Source organism: Rhea americana, unplaced genomic scaffold, assembly GCF_003343005.1.
Source record: "Rhea americana isolate MKP2758 unplaced genomic scaffold, rheAme1 scaffold_32, whole genome shotgun sequence".
NCBI lineage: Eukaryota > Metazoa > Chordata > Aves > Rheiformes > Rheidae > Rhea > Rhea americana.
The window spans coordinates 1,893,632-1,916,714 of NW_028186446.1; the positions used below are offsets into that span (position 1 = coordinate 1,893,632).

At 37.0% G+C, this 23,083-nt stretch overlaps 1 protein-coding gene across 3 annotated transcripts in view; it reads left to right on the plus strand.

Moving 5' to 3' along the window:
- The window catches only part of CDK14 (cyclin dependent kinase 14), a 330,258-nt gene that overhangs the window by 92,576 nt on the left and 214,599 nt on the right, over positions 1-23,083 (plus strand). For all 3 annotated transcript variants that reach the window (XM_085310484.1, XM_085310486.1, XM_085310483.1), the window contains one exon: positions 10,881-10,960. In XM_085310484.1, the coding sequence (XP_085166610.1) occupies positions 10,881-10,960 (80 nt within the window). The remainder of the gene's footprint in view (positions 1-10,880; positions 10,961-23,083) is intronic.

The following is a 23,083-nucleotide window of genomic DNA, read 5'->3' on the forward strand; positions in this document are numbered from 1 at the left end:
TCTGCCATGTTGATGTATGTTTTTATTTCCTTTCTCTCTGTTTTCTTCGAGAAAGTGCAGTTATGTTGTATTGTTAAGTATTCAGTTACATATCACCATAAATACCAGACATAATGCGTAATAAGTAAACTTTTTATTGGGGTTTAAGTAATATGAGAAAACTGTATGAATTTCAGCTGTGCCTTTAGAAAAAATCAYGACAGCGTATCTGATGGTGGTTATCCCATATGCCTTGATTTTTGGTAAGCTTAAACTAAGGAAACAAGGTTGCTGGATGTCCCCCTCAATCAGTAAAACTGACCAAGAATTAAAACAAAGCATGCCCTAGAGTAATTTTATTCATTGGTGGTCTGTGAATRCGTTACAAAACAGAGATTGGTTTAGAAATACTCCATTTATTTTAATAGAGCTGACTGTACATCTGTAAGAAATACTTCATTGGTTTTAATGGTAGTTGAATAATAAATTGAAATTACTGCAGTCTGTGCATTCTCTGTTATGATAAATAGCAAGTTAGATCTGAATCAGTAGTGTGAACTATATAGCACTTTTATCACTTTATTCTGCTGCTTCATTACATCGTTTTCAAAATCTTTAAAAATTATTTTGAAAAAGTGTATATAATTGGAATCTGAGTAAGAATGCATATACGGAAGGTATCTCAGTATCTCTTACCTAATGTTAAGGTAGTATTCCTTCACCTGCTTATCATTTTGGTTGRTTGACTTTTTTTTTTCCCAAGAACTGAAATAATTCCTATATTATGCAGCACCATCCAGATTCAGCACCTCCAGCCCAGACTTCTGTTTCTTGAACTAGAGAAACAGYTGAACTAGTTCACAGTAGGAGGAAGTGATTCCTTAGGAACAGGGAAAAAGGTAGAGGGGCTGCCAGCTGTTTCAAGAGGATCTGTTGGTTGAAGTCCTGTATTACCTCTTTTGTCCCTGTGGGAAGTGGAGGAATCTTTGGCTCATGCAATGTCCCCAGAGAAGAGAGCAAGTCACTGATGCTCTGTGCTGTGGGAACAGCAGATGGACAGAGTGGCAAATGGACGGGCTAATGTTGGCTCCTGCAGTTCTGTTAGTGCTGAACTTTGCTGCTGCTTTTCTGGCAGATTGACTGTTTACAGCTTTGTCTAAAATGGTAAATACAGAAGTATTTTCTAGCACGTAGTGTAGATGCACAGTGCAAGTCCGTGATRTGCTCCACTGTGCTCCCCTTGGCTTTAGCTTTAGTGGGAAGAAAAATGAGCAAACATATCAAGGGAGTCATTGCCTGTTTTGACATACTCCCAGTTCTGACTACTGAAGAATTAAGCCTGTGTGCGCACTGCAAAACACAGTTTAAACATAGCAGGTACTTGAAAAAGCTGGTAGTACTTGTCAAAAATTGCATTTTGATTGAAACRTTTGAGAATTTTCAACCAATACTAATGTTCAGTTTTGTCATTTTGCCAAAATATTTCTGAGATGTGTCCTTAACTGTAGTTGARGATGGAGAATTTAAGGTCAGATTGAACTGGTTTGAATGACACTTTGTACTCAGAATTATTGTGCTCCATATTTATCACCAGATACATATGTACATATGACAGGTTTTCTTTTTTTAATATATTTCCTGAGATAYACAGGTACCAAGGTAGTAGAAGTGGAAGTGATCTGAAAGTTTGAGATATGTCTCTTAGYTGTAAGTTTAAGACCTCTATAAACTGAAGGAAAATACTTCTTTAAAGAATTTAATGATACATTTGCTGCTAACTGCATTTTGTGACAGTAGGGAGCACTCTATGCAGCTATTAGTTTGTAGCACTTAGGAAGTTGCCCCCATGTTCTTACTGCCAGCTTGATGCAAGGTACTATGGTGTTATWATGAATTTTCCAAACCCATTTGCTATTTTTGTACTTTTATTTCACTTCTAAATTCAATTGATTGATGATATTTTGTAATGGTCAGTGATTCCAATTTCAAGAAATTTGTGTTTTATGGGTTGATACATACAATCTTCATAGTAACATGTACAGCTCCCAATTCAAGCTTTTTCAATTAAACAAAAACTCTTTSAGTTCCTAGACTTCTTGAATCTAGGAAAGAAAAACCTCTGTTTACACTGAAAGAAGTTGAGGTGCGAGCAAAACAGAAAGAAAATCTGCTTCACTTAAAAATCAATTTTTTACACATTATAAAAGTGACTGCTGGGTTTTCCATCAACATATCACATTCCTCTATTTCACACACTTACGCAAGTTGCTGAGAATGTCTCCCAGAAACAGCTCGTGTTACTGAGCAGTGGTACTTTGCGTAAAATGGTTCTTTTTGTGCATGTTTCATGAATGACCATTTTCATGCCTATATTACCAGAGACAAAAGCAACCAACTCATCAAATGGGTGACAAAAGGAAAGGACATTATATATCTGATGTTTAAACAAATTCAAGTTTGATTTCAGATTCTAAAGCGAAGTTTCCAACAAAGAGGAACCCAGGAAGATTGCTTTTTTTTTTTTCTTTAATGATCATTGTACTCAGATAACTACTTACACTTACTTTCATTCCAGTATATGTGTTTGAGCAAGATATCTTTATCTGTTCAGTAACATAAAGGTACTGTAGCAAGAATGTCCAAGCCCTGATACTAAAAATATTTTGTATTTTACTTGCATGCATTCAACTTTAAGAATCCATGTCCAAGTTGATACTTAAATATGAATAACAAACTGTAAGGAAAGGTAAATGTTTGAAAAGGAGGGAGGAATGAAAGATGACCCCAAATTTGGGCTTTACGTCTCTGGAAAAATGATGTTTATAGGTGGCTTCAGACTGAAGGAGTTTAAGAACAGCACTGAATAGTAGTTGTGTTTATTTTACCCTCCCTTCTGCTCCTAAAGTTGCTTATTCCAAGTGTCTGTGATGATATATCGCTTGAAACAACGACTCYTCAGAAGTTCCAGTACTTCCTGCCATTTCTTTCTCCAGAAGTCTCCGATGAATCTGGGAATTCCTCACATTTCAATGTCTTAGCTTGTTGGGATCCAGTTTTCAGCCCCGAACTGTCTCCTCCTTTTATGCGCCCTTTTGTGTAATCTCAGGAGAGTCCTGAAAGTACTGTTTGYTTGAGCTGACAAGTCTTGGTGTGTCCTTCAGTAAGCTGTTTTAGAGTAAAATTCTGAAATAAGCAATGGTTGGAGTTTCAGCTACGAGGCTGCAGTTTCAAGGCTAAAATTTGGTTAAATGTTTTGAAAACATGTAGCTGAGGAAATCATAGACAACCTTTTGTCATACTTCTTTTTCCTTTGATAGGTAGCCCCTGAATAACAGGCCCAAGGTAGCCTGGAGATGTATAAGATGTGTTGATAATTTTGGTGGCCATGATATTTAAGTTGATGAACATACTCCTCGGGGAACACTCTTAAAATGAAAACTGACGCAGCTTGAAGGCAGACAATTTTTGATAATAGGAAGGCTTTAATTATGTTTTCTTTCAGAGTTTAAGACTTTTCCTATTTTTTTTTCATGTATTAAGTTGTAATCCATGATCCATTCTTGAATCTGTTCAGTTCAGTGGGAATTTCCAGAAACACAGCATGGCAGAAAGTTGTTTTTGAATTTTGCTTATTTTCATAGGATCGTTTGCTGAAATCTTGATCCCTCTATGCCTGTTTTTCCTAGATATCTTTACCWGGTTTGTTAAATAAAGAATATTTCACTTTCTTAAATTATTTCCTCTGTTGATCATTATGCTGGCAGAAAAAATTATGATCCAAGTTTACTGTTTGAAAAGATTAAAAGATACATACTTCCCTAGAAAGATAMAAAATCAGCCATTCCTTACCTGAAGTTCATAGTAATGCGTGTGGTACCTAGCAGTCAGGGAAAGCCCAGCTTTTTAGAACTTAGGGCAGGATGAGTAATAATAAACACTTGTCTTTCTATCAACACTGACTATTTTTCTGCCTATTTGAGGAGTCGTGGTAGTATCCCAACAAAGTTAAATGAAGTGGGCTRATTCCTCTTAGCGGATGATGGATTTTCTTTTTACAGCCAAATACAAATGATTCCCTGGAGTATGAGAACCTGTTGAATGAATGGGATTGAATTATTGAAAGAAGTGAAGTTGTCTTCTGTTAGACTGGGCTTTTTGTTTATTGGAGAAATAGCCAAACAATCATTTGGTTTTGGCTGACACGTGTATTAATAGGCAAATCTGAGTTCCCATGTTCAACTTCAGGACTACATGTAGAAAACTTATCTTGGCATATTCATTTTCGATTGTCTTTAAAGTTCATCTCTGAAATGATGGTTTGTTGTGTAAAATCATATGAAATCCCCAAAGGATGCTTAACTCATGTATTCACTACATGGGGAAGAAATTACAGAAATTACAGATCTCTTACAGTTACAGAAATTCAGATCTCTGAAGTGATTTATGCCTTTTCTTTAAAAAATTTTTTTCCTGATCCTTTTCCTGGGTTCCATTTTATTGTGGAAAGAGATCTCATAATAATGGAACAAAAATAAATGTGTAACAGAAAGTTATGGCTTAACTCTTTTCCCCACTACTTCTAGTGGGCCTTTGGAAAATGTTACTGTGTTTGAAAGCAGTTTGCAGAAAATTAATGTTAGAGCAGTAATACCTTTTCAATTTTTGTATTTTTCTTTTTTTTTCCTTAAGAAGCTGTCTGTCCTTATAAGCATGTATATCTTCCTGCTGCTATGAACCTTCTTCCCTCTTGGGACTGATTATGAATTTACCTGAATTTCCAGCGCTGAGATCTTACTTGATATGTGGCAACCAAATTATGAGTTGGTGCAGTTGCCATCCTCTCCCCTCACTTCACAATTGCTCATCAAGCTGTGGGTAAAGGATTAAAAAAAGATCACCTCCATTACAGCAATGTGATCCGTGACTGCTGCTTACACAGCATGAATCTGTGTTTTGAGAAGCAGGCCAGTGGTATATGTACTATTCCTGCACTTTTATGATCCCTCTGTGATCTATTTCTTGTTTGACCRTGTTTGTTTTAGCGTATGAGGCACCTTTATTAAGTTGCATGTGCTCAAAGTATTACTAACATAGTTAGAACTCCTAACAGATGCTGTTGACAAAATACTGCCTAAAATCCCTACCATAAAATTCCATCATTTCAAACAATTTATGACAAATACAATTCTTGTCCTAAACTCAATACTAGTTCCTATTCCCTTTAAATGTTACCATGAGAACGTATCTGGTTGAGTAAGCAGAAGAATCCAGGGGAAGCTGATGTTGCCAGCTCAGAGATCACTTCTAAGAAGGCTGGAGAAGCTAGCAAATTTCTTCCATCGCTTTCCTGAAGATCCTGTTGCCTGTTTGAACTCTGAATTTTGTGTATTCAGTTATTCCGATGTGTACCAAAAGATGAAAGGTGATTTTTCGTGTAGCCAGGACATTTTTGGTTTATATTCTACGGTGACATAGCCTTTTACTATTCACCTGAAAATGAGTTAGTGCTATGAAGCACAAGTCTGAGAGACAGATACAGCTCAGTAAGGCACTCGCCATGCTCTGCATCAGCTGTGGTTTCCAAGTGGTGTCACCCCCGGGACAATAACGAATATGTGAATGATCTGTGTGAACTACCTGTATTTGTTATTGCCATGATGTACTGCAGTATGCTTAAAGAATATCTATCTAGCTATGATAATATTTCTTATATATGCTGGTGGATGGCTATTCACAAGGAATAAGTGACTTAAGTACTTAGATTTTTGAGTTTGTGGTGCTAAACCCATCAGTGARGATGACTGACAGAGCTATTTCCTGTTTGTTTATTTTTTTCAGTTGCATGATTTTTTTCCCCTTTTATTTGTCATGAAACTTCTTTGACTGCTTTCACTCTCCTTTCTCTTGTTTTGTGTACAATCTGTTGGAAGTGCTGTAGGTTACTGATGGCCTAAAGAGCTTGCCATGGTTTTTTTTGTGATACTTTCTCTTTTGATTCACTCCCCTAGCTTTACTGTGTGCCTGTGTGAGGTATTATGTTCACATGCTCCCTGAGACATTTCATGTGCAGCAGTCCAGCTCACAAATAATACATTTTTCATCATTTGGGCAGTTTAGTCAGAATCTTTCAAAATTACTGGGGTTCACGTTGCTTTAGGGACCTAAATATTCCCAACTTTTTGTTTTCTTTTTGTATTCTTTGTGTGTCCTCTGCAAATAAAACTGTCTTTGTCTTGAAGTACCAAATGGTTGGAAACTAATGTATATTGATGGATTATGAGAGGCACTTTAGAGTTACTTCCTTGAACTTCCTAATTTTTCTTTCCTTTTAACTGCTGTGCTTTCATTATTTTCGTAGGCTGCTTTTCTGTAATACGTTTTGAAGTCATGACATGGATGTAYAGAAAGTGTAAATAGATGCTTTTTAAAATTAAAAAAAAAAAAAGATTGAATCACTGATTCTATCAATCACTTCTCGGTGAGTGAGTTTCTCAGCATTTAAAGGAAACACTGGGAGGYTTTCTCTATAGGTATATGTAAAAGAGAACATTACACAATGCTGTGCTTCTGTATGTGTGTAGTGTTAAACTTACTATTTTTCATTGAATCTGCAGAGTACTGTACAAAGGCAATTAAGCATTATCTTCTGTGATAAGTGAGAGGAAACTGAGGAAAGAAAATGTAATTTTATTACTTAYCCAGGATTGCATAGAAAAGTGCAGTAGGAAAACTAGGATAGACCAAATTACACTGAATACAATTCTAGAAGTTACTGGATAGCAATGTAGTGGCAGTAGCAAATGTATGCTTGACTGGCATGGTAGAACAAATTACACATTTGTAGTAATGTGTACTACCCATTAMTAAGTGTTTTTCTTAATGTGAAGTTACTCTCTCTTTGGTGGAGTAGTCTGAGGTGACTAAATCTGTAGTGAATTTSGTTCTGTGAAGTTTCTTTCAAAGGAAAATTTGAATGGGCAGAACCTGGTTTCTTTATGTCACAGTCTGTTTTGCGTTTTAGATGTCTGTTTGGGATGTTAATATAACTACAGAGTATATTTAAYTAGATGTTTTCTGCATTTGAATATCATGCTTTGTATTTTTCATGTAAATGAGTATCTAACAACTGAGAGTTATTTTTCTAAATAAAAATTAATACTTTGAAATAAAGCATCAGGAATACGAGCACTGTGGCAATACCATCTGTTTTTTTCATCCCCCCCCTTTTTTTTTGTGTTTGCAGAAATATTCCCATGCTCAGCACTTGCTGGGGCTATGAACTGAGCCTCAGCTCCAGCCAGCAATAAAACTCTGTACAATGTAAACAGATTGAAATCAGAGAGGCAGCTTTGATATTAATTGAATCCTCTAAATGTATTATATTTAGAACATGTATCACATCTAAATATAACTGAAAAACTTGTGAAAATAGTGTCATTTTACTCTTTTGTTCTCTATGTGGCATTGTCGGCATTATTCCCCRTAAAGCCAATTAAATCATCAGTTACTTTGTATTTATCAGTATTACATTTTCTTAATGATGCATTAAAACATTAAATTATTTCTAATCTTCTGTATTTTCTCATATGTCATCATTTGTATCAATGTATTTATTTTGGTAATGCTGATGTGACAATCATTAAAATATTGAATTCCCATAAATCTATAATCTGTCCATCAGCTGCTAATGATTTTCATAGATGACATCATCCCTTATTAAAGTTACTTTGTGTGATGTTTAGAGAAACTTCATGACTTCTCTCCATTTTTCAAAGATTTTTGGATATGAGAAAGGAAGAGGAGAGTCGGAGAGAAAGCAAACCTGTTAGATTAGAAAGGACTAAGGCTTGTAAATTAAGACATAGGAATTTTATAACCAATATTATCCTTAATAGAAACTAATGAGACAGTTGACAGRATGGATGGAAGATGCTGAGATAAATGAAATTCTTGGCCATGTTAAGTGTATTGTCTTGAGATGCTGTGTAATTGTTTGCTTTGGGCAGTGAGAGCTGGTTTAATGAATTCAAGATGTTAGAATGGGCAGCAGCATTCTCTTGTCACTGTCTAAAAGACTGTCTGCCTAACAGTTTTTCTACTTGTGTTTGAAAGCGATAAAAATACTGAGCACACTTTGAAAGCTGTGGAAGACAAACATGAAGCATGACAAGAGTCTTGCTAATTTCTTCACTACTGAAGCACACCAAAGGCAAATTCTAATATGTTGCAGAGCTAATTTTCTCCATGTCTCACTTTTAAAATATTGTTTCTAAGGAAATTGCCACATGATTTGGTCAAGTTATCACAAGATTCAGGGCATAATTTTATAACATAGCTGACTTGGTTTTATGGCTAGCTGCTGCTCAAATAGGYGGTCCCAGTTCTTGCTTTCATTCTATTTCTAGTGGGTTTTGCATTTAAAATATGAAAAATGCTTTTATCACTTTTAAAATRTGCTTTAGGCTTATATAGGATCTAGCAAGAATGATAGCTGGTACAAGACAGAGGCAGAGTGTGTGGCAGGAATTTAGCAGGAGCAAGGCCATATACCCTGATGTAGCCATTAGCTGATCTGAGCAGTATCATCTAACTCCATCCTGAGATTGCATCAGTGGAGAACAGTTAAAGGATGAGGATGTACCTGTCTATCTCTGTTAATTGACGGAGATCGACAGATAGATTGACATTAACTTTTCTTGTCTCTGGATTTACACTTAGAAATTCTTGCATTTGTAGAAAATGAGCTGAGGAAGAAAAAGGTTTTGGAGGTAAATAATACTGACTGGGAGGATGCAATCCCAGAGGAACATTGCTTGAGATTAGTTCAGTCATTTTAATAGTATTAAGAGTTGCCCTGATGTCTATCAAGATGATGACACCTACCAATGACAAAGTGGCAGTGATAACTAAATGGCACAGCCCACCTACTTTGTCTGTTTAAGAGCACTATATAATTTCGTATTCATCAAAGTCAGTGTATACTGTTGCTATTTGTGTTATGTTTTGCTATTAATGGATCAGTGAAATGTAGAGCTTCAGATTAAGAACATAATCTACATGACTCTGCATGCTACATGTCAATCTTTTAAATTGCACTCCTTCCACATCCTACATCCTTAAACCCTCATTGGTTTGCTTTTTCCATCTTCTTCTGCATTGCTGAATGCTGAATCGCGCTCTATTCACTGAATAGAGTGTCTGGTTCTTGATCTGCAAAACTATCTTGCTTTTCCTCATTTAAATCCCTTGTGCACAGTTATTTCATCTGTTGTAGTATAAACACATTTTTCAGATACCTTAATTACTTTTATTTATATGATAGGCAGGATGGTGTATTGAAGGTGGAACTGAAAACTGCAGACGTACGTGAACTACACATCTGTCATCAATCTTTCCGTTTTTGCTTTTATTATGGTTTATACTTGTATCTGTGTATGACACAGTTACTTATAGCAAGGTTTGTTTTTTCCTGATGGTAGAAAAAATTTGGTTATGATCTCAACAGAAATGGATATAAAGCAATCATAAGGGGAAATTCAGATAATCCTCTAGGAGTAAGCTAATAATTACCTGTCAACAATGACTGGTGGCCTGAGACTTGAATTGATTGCAATCTGAAATACTATGAATGATTGGAAGGTGATAAATAAACTGTCTTTTGATAATCAGGCTCCCTAAGTTGTTTACAGAGTCGTTACAGTGCMCTGTACAGGTCTAATGAGATTCTGGCAATAGTAAACGATAATTAGAAGAAAATGTAGAGYAGCAGTCTTGGTATTGAAGTTGTCTGACTGCAAAAATTAAAAGCCTGAGGAAGAAGATGGATTCAAACTTGGTAGGTGTCCGTGTCATCTAGCTTTGAAAATTGAGTATGCTTCCTAGGGTCCAGAGCAATAGGGAATTGCCTTCATGACTACAGRAGCGTGGAAGCTTCATGGCTTCCCTAGGGCTCTGTGGCTGTAAGGGCTAGTTTTTAAACAGGAAGAAATTGCAATAATAATCCTTCTTCTATTTGGCAACTGTATTAAACCCTTTCAGGAATCCAACTTCACCCCATGCTTTTCTTACTTCAGGAGTCTGTTAAAAGTTCAGAAGTATGAGTTTGTTCTTGAGAAGAGTAATCAATATCAGTTTTTATATTTCATTCTGTTCTTAGTGAGATTTAATTTGACTAAGCTGAACCGACTGTATTTTCTGTGAGGCCTTGAAAGGGAAGAATGTGTAGTGAGGTTTTGAATGCTAGAACTGAAATCAGCCAAATAGATTTGAAAAGAGAGTGACCTCTGCTGTGAAGTTGCATCTCTTGCAGCACAAAATATTTTAAATTGTATAAATGGGAGTCATTATAATCTAAAACTAGCCTGGGCTATGTAGTAAAAAATGTACATTAGGAACAATTCTGTTCTAAAGGGAAGTGGTCAGAATGACCTAACAAATATTTCTCATCTYCAATATCCTTAGCTTTTTGAGAGTAATAGTTATGGAGGGAAAAAGACAATTGATATAGGTATAGATAAACTATAAGTGGAATGATTAGTGAAAATTATATGCCTTTTTTGTTGGAACAATTTGATCAATTAAAGGACWGATACATTAAAACCATATTTTGCAATGTGATACTTCTTAACAAAGCGTCAGTTGGTGCTGTGATAGAAGGGAAACAGACTGACTCACAGAAAACTGAGATCATTTCTTGGATTGCATGTGAGTGTGAAAATATAAAGTTGACATTATGGAAGCTATGAAGTGCTTTTTACTGTGCTATAAATGAATCACTGACATTGGCAGGAAGAAATTGAATAAGCACATGATGGAAAACAAGCTCTATTTATAAGAAATACTCTTTCTACTTTAATTTTGTGTTTCTTATTTCTCCTTCCCCTCCCCTCTTTCTCTTTCAGGGTAAATGGGAAGCTTGTGGCACTGAAGGTGATTAGATTACAGGAAGAGGAAGGAACCCCGTTTACAGCTATCAGGGAAGGTATGCACTCACATTTAATGATTATACATTTTTTTTTTTTAATTACATTGCACTTTCTCATTCCAGTGGCGTGCTGTGGTGAATAGCTTGGGAATTCAAATTACATGCTTATGTTCTCTGTAGGAAGAATCTTTCGTGCTCCAAAATCAAAGCTTTTCTTTTGTGCAGAGGTTCTTGTCATACATAATGCAGCTCTGCCTTTGCTTTGGCTTGTGTCATATTTACTATAGAAATGAGTACCGAAGAGCACATGCATGCTTAAGGTGGGTGTGAGAAGTTAATCTGCCGTGTGAAGGAGCTATATGCGTAGTATTTCTTGTCTAGAGGCTGCACCTAAAATGAAAGTAGATGCATATTTTTATATACCTGTGGCCTGAAGAAAAGAAATGCATTTCTTGATTGAAGGCCATCAGAAGAGCAAAGGGATCTGGAAGCAGAAATACAGGCTTCATAAAAAGCTTGTTGGCTRTGCATGGGTTTTGTTTCCCCACGGACCCTGTCCTGTCTGGCTCTTACCTAGCTGAGTGCAAGATGTCTGTCATGCTTTCTGCTCCGCTCCCTGTATCCTTCCCTGCCAGCCTCTCCTGTGTTCCCTGGTGACAGCTTCATTATCAAAGCCTGGTTGCCTCAAGCTCTGTTGCAGAAATGGTTGTATGTGCCTTCTCTGTGTGGGCCTACTATGGTAGAAGGTACTGAAAATGAGTTTTGGTAGAGAAATAATAAACAATTTGCCTTTAGGGCACTGATTCAAAATCAGCTGAAGTTGGTAGTGAGCTGAGGTGCCTAGTCTGTTGCAGCTACTCAGGTATCTTTTAAAATTAGGTTGGCTGTTGCAGTGTAATTCCTTAAGYAGGGAAGAGCCGGCGGTGTAGCAGAATGTCAGCCCTCAGTATAGGCCCTTTTCCTGGTAGTGCAGTTTCACAGGCATCCGAGCTGAGGTCCCAGCAGCTGCACTTCGTCAGCCCTTGCCCCGGCGCATGTTCCTGCAGCCGCCTTTGTGCCGGCGGGAGTCCCGGTGTGTTTGCCTAGTGAGCCAGTCTGGGGACGGACAGGGCAAAAAGCTTTGTCTTCTGTGATTAGCATCCTGAAGCTGGAAACCTTTAAAGTACAGCAGAACTCCATGCTAAGCTTGTGCTACCCTTTCCGTTTTAAAGGGGCCCCTTTCACAAAGAAGGGAAAACTGGAGATAGATAATTTATGAGAGAATTTCAGCAGTTCTTCTGTACTGCTTTGTTTCAATAATAATTATTGGATGATCTGACACATTTATTCATAATGATACATATTTCATCTGTGAGTTGTCTGCTTCTGCAGCTGTGCCATGATAATGAGGTGTGTACTGGGTTACAAGCGTAGCTTTCGATATTTGTAATGCCAAGTTCAAGGCTTAACAGCCTGTGTTTCAAATATGCTTATTGTTTTGCAGTTTTTTAGTTGATCTGGTACTGACTTAATAACTAAATAGTAGGTATAGRTTTTTTGCACCTCTTTACTGACACTTAAAAGGTTTTTTAATGTGAGCTTGGTCTAGATGAGGGATCATGTCATTATAAATGTCAAATACAGAATAATGTTTTTTTTCCTTCATAAATAGCTTGTTATAAAAGCTCAGTATTAGTAAGTTTCCTTCAGGAGAAAGCAGAGAGATTTCCTATGATTTTTATTTAAATTATAAAGGCATACTTTTATGAAAATACATTTCATTCTATTGTTGGAGAAGTTCTACTTTTGGCTGTCACTAGAGCACTATAGTTGAAGCTGGTCAAAAATCCTGTGCTTAATGTTAGTAAAGCTAAGCTCGTCTAGCGAGGCTCTTAAAATTTTTATTTCATATATATATGAATACATATCTACATAAAATGTATAAAGTATGTGGTGGCATTTATGATTTTGATGGGAGTATATGCATGCATTGTATTTTCAGGTATTCATCGTAATAGGCTGGGACTGATACTAGATTTGAGTCTTGATCCAAATCCTATTAGGTTAATGAGAATTTATCTCTTGACTTCTGTAGGGTTTTGGTTAGGGGCAGAACTCAGGTTATGTGGGGTTTTTTTTGGTAAATGCTATCCTGCCTTCTGTGTAGTGGAACTTTATACAGATATGTAGGAGTTATCAGTAGAAATARTTTTTGATGTTTTATATTATGTAGAAGTTGGACATACATGATACRTAAGATGGGAAGGGGAATCTGTTTCTAGATTTGCTTTKCTTTTCTTTATTTTTGTATCAGTAACAAATGTCAGGCCCATAAAAGTAAAGAAGACTATATTRTAAGACTAGGTTTCAGAAGTTAATCTCAGTGATGTTGTGCCAGACTTGGGTTAGTTGATAGTAATGCTACCTACAGCTGTGGAGTTAACTGGTAAGGCCTGAGCAAGGTGAAGCTTTCCCATTAACTTCATCCATCTTGAACACACTTGGTTCTGTATTGTGGTAGTGACTGATCTCAGCAGCATGAATGGAACCAGAGAGAAATGCTTGTATAACCTCTTGAAGCTTCTTGATAAGTTTGAGACTGAAATACAGTGAGAGTGGGACGTTGCTAAACTGCTAGAAGATTTTTCTTGATTTCTGTTGGCTAGCTGACTGGATCCAGCCACRTAATTTAGATTGGAATAATTAGAACAAGTACAACTACCACTTAAGATGAGATCAACTTCTAATTTCAGTTATCTGCAGAGTAGTGTTGGCCTAATCAAAAAAATGGATGGATGTTAACACAAGCCAGAGTTTTGCTGGGACATTTCACTCCAAAGGCTTTCATAATGGAGATGCCAGACAGATTTTGGCTTTGATTTATTCCTTATTTTCTAATTTTCCATCAGTGCAAGGAAAATTCAGACAAAACTCTCATTATTTGTAAATTAAAAATAGAGGAAATTAATTGCTTAACCTTTCTTAGGGCTCCTTGTGTAAATTCGTGAGAGGAAAACAGCATTCCTGTGTTGTGTTTCTGTTGGGGATGTTGTCTGATGTTAACTGGGGGAAGTTACRGACTGAAATCTTAAGCGGTGGGCATGCTGAGGGAATGTATAGCTATATATTATTATAACTAGCTGTGTATAGGGAAACATATTGTTACTACTGTGACAGCAACAAAATGAGACACAAAGAAAAGAAAGCTATGAAGGAAAGATACTAAGAAAAGTAGCGAAATGTGGAATTTAAATATGCAGTCTGTGACTAAGGAGTTACATATTGAGTTAAGATAAAAATGGAAGAAAAAGTAAAAAAAAAAAACACTAAATATTTGTTAGGGAAAAATATTGTAGCAAAGTAGCATAAGAAAAATCATAGTAAATTTTAAGGACCTAGTGAAATTTTGTTGAGACTTCAGTTAAAGTTCCTACTTAAAAAGTAATTCTGCTTTTACAGCAGATCTWGTTTTGTGTCTTCTACCACGTTATCAGTTACGTAGGTGTGAGAGAAAACAGATACCTATATAAAAAGGCTTATTTATTAAAGCTGCTCAGCAGTCTCTTGAATTTCTAGTACCAAATTTAGAGGTAGTCTGTGCTAAATATTCTTTGAATTTGGTCTGTGGCGGTTACCTCCAAATTACGCTTTCTTTGATATGCATTTTACTGGATGTTTCACAGTGCATTCAGCTCACTGAATTGTGGATAATCTAATTTATTTTTGAAGATCCAGAAGATATAGCAGAAGAAAAAAGGAAAAGAAAAAGCACTAATTGGAGAGTTTATATATTTATACACACATGAGTGAGTTAAACCTATGGGGTCTTCTGATCATACAGATGTGAGTGGTGCAAGCCTTGCTCCTGTCTGTATACTGATTGCTACTATTCTGTCCTGAAAGTGCCTGCAGCTGTTGTTTCTGAGACACTAGTGTCTGGAAATGATTTATACATTATTTTCTCATTTAGACTATTTTTTGTAAAATATAAATTAGTAAATTAATAGAAACTAATTGTTTTTCTGTTAAGTGTAGTTGTGGTTTAATCTTTTAATGTAACTAACAACGATTCAGAAGTGTTTTAGCAGTAGACTTAGGTGCTATTAAAAACACTGTAACCAACAGAAAAGTTTACTGACCTAAAGTTTCATCAGCTGTTTCATTCCCCTGATTTCCTGTAATGTCATACTTTAGTCTAGGTTGAATATTGGACTGTGTGATAGATTCTAATTCTAGAAACAGCTCGCTTTATTAGTCTGTAGATACCTTGTTTGATTTCTGAGTAATAACATTGCTCATATGCAGCATAGAACAGATTCCCCTTTTTAGATATGTGTGTGGAAAACCATCCCTTAGTTTTATTGCTGCCTTGCTTATGAAGTTAACTTGCTTACTGTGTTCCTTTCTTTGGCAATAAAATTATTTCTTCCCTATGCTAATCATGACAGCTGTTTGTGTTCGGTTTTCATTTCCCTTCCTTGTAAATATTGTTGCCCTCTTTGCTCTGCTTGTTTTCATTTACTGTTATTAATAAAATTCTGTTTTAATGTTTTAGTATGCGCTAATATTTTGTTTCTAATAGGCTTTTCAGACTTCTAAAATGGCTGTGTTTTGGAAGCGTTTTTATACATCACCATTTAAATGTCATGAAAATAGACCTTTTGGTGTATTTTTCTCTTATTATTCTTTTATTTATTTATTGTAATTAATATGTATTTGTACCTGTTTGTAGTTTATATTTAAAAGTGTTCAGATCAGAGACTGTCTGTTTGGTTTGATGGTTGCCCAGATAATAATTTTCCATCTAGTSCAGTGTCAAAGACATTACCTTAATACCACATATGGGTAGCAATGTGAARAATAGCCCATAAATGTTACTGAAACAGATACCTAGCTTGCATTATAAAATTCCAAAGAACAGACCATTTGCTTAGTAAATTTCTTTAAATTGTTAAAGAGAATTTCAGTATACATACTGGATTTTTTTATGACTTGTGGGAAAGAACTGAATGCGTCTGATTGCTCTGTAGAAGAAGGGAATGATAGAGGCTAAATTCTTGTCTGAAAAACATCTTCAAAGATCTGCAGCAGTGTCAGGCCTCTTCCATCCTTACCTGGGAAGGAGGAGGGGAAGAGTCAGCTGCCTTGCTGTTACGGGAACACTGCTGAGGTGAGCGGTGCTAACACAAGAGCGAGAGGTGGGTTAAGGCTATAGCCTCCTTTTGTTGTCTTCCCTTCTGTATGTTCCACATCTTTACCTTTCTGCTTCATGGTAAATCAGTCTAGGATTTATTGAAAGAAATCTAGTTTCCTAAGCAGGTGTGTTGCAAAATTTTAGAATGGCAAATATGTAGTGTAAAAATTTCCTTCAGAAAGAATAGAAATCTGTACAGTGTGTGAATTCTGTGTCCATTCTCAAACAGGGGAAGTAAGGGTAAACACTGTCATTGTTAACACAAGATCTAACAACCTCCCCTCAAAGACCCTACAAATAGGTGCCCCCCAAAATGCACAAAATGAAGACAAAGCCTTGGAGAGAGAAATTGGAGTCGCCTGTTATGCCCCAGACTGGAGAATCTTTCTTAAGTTGGGAGACTTTCTGAAACCTCTCTTTCTGAAGTTGGGTGGCTGGAGAGTATAAATCTTCACAAGTTTTCTCTGTGGAAAATTGTACTGGAGTAATTGCTAAGAAGGAGCTACAGGGAAGAGGAGCAGTTTTCCAGGGGAATTCTTATGTAAGTGATTGTGTATAATTTATTACGCAGCATTCCTAATATGTGCAARATGGAGAATACTGCTTTGTAGCAACCATACTGCATGTGCTGTAAAGCATCTGTGCTTTTATTATTCAAGAGAAATAACATAGTTTGTGCCCATATCATCTAAAGAAGGGTTACAAGGAATTAGATTTTCATTCAGCAGCTATCRTTCTTGTGACCTCATGTTGAATCATTGCCAGAGGAGTTACTGCATGTATATGCCAGTTTAGTGATGTTTGGCAGATGTGTAGCATAGGGATCTTTACAATTTTAAGTCAACAAATACCCTCACAGCACTAGTTAGATGATTGGTGGTGATATGCCTGTATTCACTGTATCAGATTAGGTTGGGAAGGTTGTATGCTTGTAGATCAAGGGCACAGGAAAGCAGTATCTGCATACTTAGGAGTTGTTCTTGACCTGCTGGTAGAAGTTAAATACGAAAAATGCAACTGGAATCCAGTCTCTGTCAGTGGAGAATAAGTTGTCCTTTGTTCTATTTAAAGCTTAATGATCCTTTTTCAAAAAATAAACCCATTCATTCTTTTCTGCCATGCTTTTTATGCTTTTTTTCTTAAGAAAGCTTGATGATRACTTTCTTGTGTGTGATGGCAGTTGGTAGGACTTTCACATTTCCATCCTGAGCCCAATCAAGGAATTTAAATTTCCATAACTGTATGTCTAAAAGCTTCATATATGTCTGGCTCTGCAGTCCTCTGGAAGTTTTAAGAAATATGTTTAAGATTATGGTGGATGTGAAACTATTTTAAGTGTATACATCTTAGGATAGGGTTTTGGTAACTGTGTTTTTAGAGTCTGAGAATAAGTTCAGTGTCCCTAAAAAACAGATTGCTTTGGAGCTGTGAGGTAAGAAAAGACAGTAGCTTGGCTGTAACTTAGGGAGCTTTATCATYGCCTACAGAGCTGGCAAAGCTAGTGCCTACTGCAGGCTAAATAGCTACAGCTCAATTAACTGTAAAGTCCCTGCAAAGCCAGTACAGCTTGTAGTTGTGTAGTTGTATAGTTGTAACAGCTTTGTTTTTCAATGTTGTTAAAATTAGAACAGATAGGCAAAGAACCCCTGGGAAACTTTGTCATTGGATATTTAAGGTCAAGAAGTATTCAAAGGTAAAGCACTTTCTGTTTTTTTTTTTTTTTTTTTTTTTGTTATATGCATCCATGCAGCTTTACCCAAAGTTTGTGCTGCCTGAAGATTGATGGGAACACAAGATTTCCAAATTAAGATGGGCTAGGCTTCAAACACCTAACTATAGTTAGAAAAAGGTGTTCCTGGGACCCTTCTCATGAAACGGAGTTGACTTTTAAAATTCCCTGGATTTTTGGATGTTACATATTTTAAATATGCTTTTAAAGATGTGGATAATGCATGTTCATTCTTACTGAAGATTAATAAAATAAGAGTGGCCTTTAATTTTTGGAGCTTTTATAAGTGACCACTTTTTGATAGATCARTTTCTTGACTATATTTGCATTTGTACTTTTTCTTGCATATGGATTTGAATGCATTTGCTTATGTCTGAGAGAAACATGATAGATCTCAGCTACGAAGAGCTTAGAAGCAGCAGGAGCTTTCATCTTTATTCCTCTTTACCTCCTGCTGTTCTCCCCAGCACCGACTTGCTGCTAATTTCATCCCTCTGTCAATGTTCATCTGCTTTTGTTTGAAAGCAGGTGGAGTAACTGGCTGAAATCGGTGAACTGAATTTCTGGTTGCCTCAGATGAAAGTGGGAGAGCTGTTAGGTTTTCCAATCTCACTTGGATGCAGTGTGGGTCATTACTGTGATGTTAGGGTGTATCAGTTTTCAGCCTGTCCAAATTACGCTATGTTCCTCGCTGCTTTTTCGTGTACTGAGCAAGAGCTACCCTTTCCATGTAGGGAGTTCAGAAATGGTAGAGACTGAATAAGTCTGTCCTACTTCTTTCTTTGTTCCTTGCTTTTCATAGGCTGAGCACAGCCTTTTCTTTTTCATCTATTTTTTTTCCARATACCCTGTAACATGCTATTGTTGGTCACAATTATAAATCTTTTGGGAGAGCTGAGATTACATAAATRTAATGTAAATGATGATATTTCCCTTTCAGAATCATGATTAAACACTTTAAACGCTGTTGTGAACTCCCGTCACATGTGGGAAAAGTCTCACATGCTTTTCTGAAAAGTACAACAGAAAATTCCAAATTATACAGCTTCTTAGAGCTAAATCTGTTTCTCAGAATATGTATTTTTTTCCAGAATATTTTATCTCTAGCCTGTTGAGACAACATATCGCTGTGTCAATTGAATCCTCATTCAGTACTTTCTGAAGTGCAAACTGTGACCTTCTGACTTTTGTTCTTGGGTGCCATTCAAGAAAGAAAAGATGTGGTGACACTTAGAGGATTTTTTTTTTTTTTTATAACATCATCGCACTGTCAAGAATCTTTTCCTTATCCTTCTTATCAGTTATTTTAATGGTAGACCTTTTGGTAGACCTGACATCATTTGAAGAAGTTTTCTGTGCATCTTCAGWATTCAGATGGAAGACTTTTTATAAAAGATCTTGTGCTAGTTCAAAGGCTAGAAGGTTCCAAATCTATTATCTTTGGCCTAACCTGCCTCAAGAAGGCAATCTACCCACAGTGGTTCCTTTGTCCTGCTRTTCTATTCTGAACAGAGTTTTCTATTCAAAAAAAGTTCCTTCTCTTCCAATTTTTAATGTAGGATTCTGAACTGTTTCCTTACAGATTTGTCTGGTCTCCTGTCCTCGCTGCATCATAGAAAGGGTAGAAAAATGTGACAGTTACAGAATATAGAGAGTAAGACAAGGCGGGGGCAGTCCTTTCTTCATACATAACTATGAGCTATATAACTAGAAGTCATACAGAACCCTTGTGCAGCCCTCATGGCTTTCTTGCTTAAGTGGAAATGGGAAAGGGTCAGWCTTTCTATGCCATATGCAGATTTAACCTCATTTTATAGCATATGCTACCACCATAAAAGGTAAAGAACAAGTTAATCCTGCTCAGAATAGCATTAACTTTTTCCCCGTGACTGTATGCCAATGGGAGGTATACAAATACTGACTGTATGTTAATGTGAACAGAGATGTTAGCCAGTAACAGCATCTCTGCTTGAATGGTTCAGAGACCCTAAGGGAGATACCTTCCAATTGCCAGTCCGAGGGTTTCTGGGAATCCATGGCCACCTGGTAAAGTAAAACTTTGATACAGGCTCGTCTTGAGGCAAAGAAATACCTCCTAAATCTAGCCTGTTCCTCAAATTGGATTTCATTTGTTACATCTCTCTTGTGAGAAAGGAATAATCTGAGCAACARTACTATTTAGCTTTGTGATTAAAGTGGTGGTTTTAAATCCACACAAAGACATTTGTCTTTGTCAAGGTCTTTTTGAGTGCTCTCAGTGTGTTTCTTTCCACTGCTGTGTCCTGAATTTCAAAAGTATCAAAGCAAGATTCAGCTTTTGAACCAACTGAGTTAGCTTTGATTTTCTCCTTAGGCTTTTGTGTATGTTAAAGTAATAGGTGGCTATAGTGTTTTAGCAGAACTGATTTGAAGTTCAGGTAAYTGGAAAATAAGGACATGGGGAGCTGTCTGGTATCCTCATGTGAAACTCAGTTCTCTTTCTGTAAAATACATGCATATGCACACATACATACAAATATTGTATTTAATGTCTACAACTGGCTCCTGAATTGCCCAAAGTATTTCCACATTTAGAGAYTTAAATTTAAAATAACATCTAGGAACTGCTTGCTTCTTTGCCATGGCATGCAGTATATGAAAGACTCAGGTGTTGTCACCTGAGTACATAAGGCATTGTATTCTGATTGACTTAAAGGAAATGCATTGCTGCATATATAGATGGTGTGTGTCACACAGACACACACACACACAGACATGTGTGCACACATATGTTGTCTGTCTTAAAGACTTGCTATAAAAAATGGATTTAATATCCCCTGCCAAACAGCCAAATCCTTTGCAGAGTCATCTACTAGCTTTACTCAACCTTTATCTTGATAGAGATAAAATATTTTCCATGTAAGATGTCCATTTCCATCAAAACTTGCACCTAAGACGTGACATTCTTCTAGCTAGTGATTCTACAATCATTGTTCATAAAGATATAATCAGATTAGTTTTGTTTGTACTTTGATACAGAAAATTCATGAACAAGYTTTCATTTTCATGATGTGTAAGTTATTTAGAAATACGATATGAAACGGCTTTTTTTTTCAGCCATGAGTATAACAGTAATAATGAGTGTGCATGTGCTACTGATAGATCGACAAAGATGCCTTTGTTTTCAGAGTTGTAGTTCTTGCTTTTATCTCCATTCCACAGCATAACTGCATTTTTGCTTTGGAAAAACTGAATTAAGTTGATTACAAATGGGTAACTTCTTTATAAGCAGGTTTATTAATCTCTTTCCAGAAACAAGATACTGTTCTGCCTTAATATCTGTATTAACCATTTGGTATCAAAATGAGAAAAATCCTTATTTGCAAATGACAGGGTCATGTCTTTCACAAAATCACAAAGTTGAGGTTGGAAGAGACTTCTGTAGATCATCAAGCTCATCTGCCCTGCTCAAAGTAGTCGTCAGCTAGAGCAGATTGCTCAGGACCATGTCCAATTGGGTCCACCACCTCTCTGAGCAACCTGTTCCAGTGTTTGACCACACTCACAATAAAGTGTTTCTTGTGTTCAGACAGAACTTCTTGTGTTCAGTTTGTGTCCACTGCCTCTCGACCTCTCCACTGGGCACCGAGAAAAGCCTGACTCTGTCCTCTTTGTACACTCCCCTTGGATCCTTATACACGTCACAGGATCTCAGAATGGGTAGGGTTGGAAGGGACCTCTGGAGATCATCTGGTCCAACCTCCCTGCTCAAACAGGGTCACCAAGAGCATTTTAGACAGGGTTGCGTCCAGGTGGGTTTTGAGTATCTCCAGAGAAGGAGACTCCACAGCCTCTCTGGGCAGCCTGTTCCAGTTCTATACATCCAGTCCCTTAATCATCTTTGTGGCCCTTCACTGGTCTYGTTGCAGTCAGTCCATGTCTTTTGTGTACTGGGGAGCCCAGAATTGCATCCAGTACTCCAGATGAGGCCTCACTATTGCTGACTAAAAAGGAAGGATCACCTCCCTTGACCTGGTGATAATGGTTTTTTTCTAGTGCCGCCCAGGATGCTGTTGGGCTTTTTTGCTGCAACATTGTTGCACATTGTAGGCTTATGTTCAACTTGGTTTCCACCAGGTCCTTCTCTGCAAAGCTGCTCTCCTCCAGCTGGTTAGCACCCAGCTTGTACTGGTACATGGGGTTATTCCTTCCCAGGTGCAAAACTTAAAACTTTGCACTTCTCTTTGGCTGAACTTCATGAGGTTCCTCTTGGTCCATTTCTCCAGCTTGTGGAGATCTCTCTGAATGGCAGCACAACCTCTCCCAGCAATTCCTCTCAGTTTTGTGTCATATACAGACTTGGTGAGGATGCATTCTGCCTCATCGTCCAGATCATTAATGAAGATAGGGAACTGTACTAGAACCAGTATTGTTCTCTGGGTGGACACCAGTAGTGACTGGCCTCCAGCAGGATGCTGTGCCAATGTTCACAACCCTCTGAGCCCAGAAGTTCAGTCAGTTTTCAATCCACCTCATTGTCCTTTATTCTAGCCCATATTTACCAGTTTGTCTGTGAGGATGTTACAGGATACAATATCAAAAGCCTTTCTAAAATCAAGATAAASAACATCCACTGTTCTCTCCTCATCCACCAAGCCAGTCATCTTGTCACATCATTCGTCTTCAAGGCTATCATGTTGGTCAAGTGTGATTTCCCCTTCACAAATCCATGCTGGCTGGTTTCCAGTATTGCTCTATCATCTTCACAGAGACTGAAGTGAGGCTTACTGGCTTGTGGTTCCCTAGATCCTCTTTCTTATCCTTCTTGAAGACAGAAGTGACATTTACTTTTATGTAGTTCTCAGAAGAGGCTTGCTAATCGCAAAAATAGGAAGACTAAAAGAGAAATATACTGTAGTACTTTGCTGCCTTTTATTCTCACCTTCAGTATTTATGATTCAGTTCCTCCTTTAAACATATACTCAGAGAAGTGAAAAATTCTAGTGTCATAAAACATTTCATTTAGGTTACAGTACTTTGCTTAAGTTGTTGAGCATGAATTATTTCTAAACTTTGAAATGCTTTATCAGTATTTTCAGTAGCCTGCATATTGTAATGTCATGAAGCATGACAACAGCCACTCGAGTCAACAAAAAGCACACACTAATACCTTTCTGTTGCAGAAAAAAMCCCTATCAGTTATAATCAGAACTGTGAAAAAAGCGTTAGCAAATACTCTTTATAATGAAATAATATATTGGAGAACAAGCAGATAAATTTCTTTTTTCTTTTTTTTTTT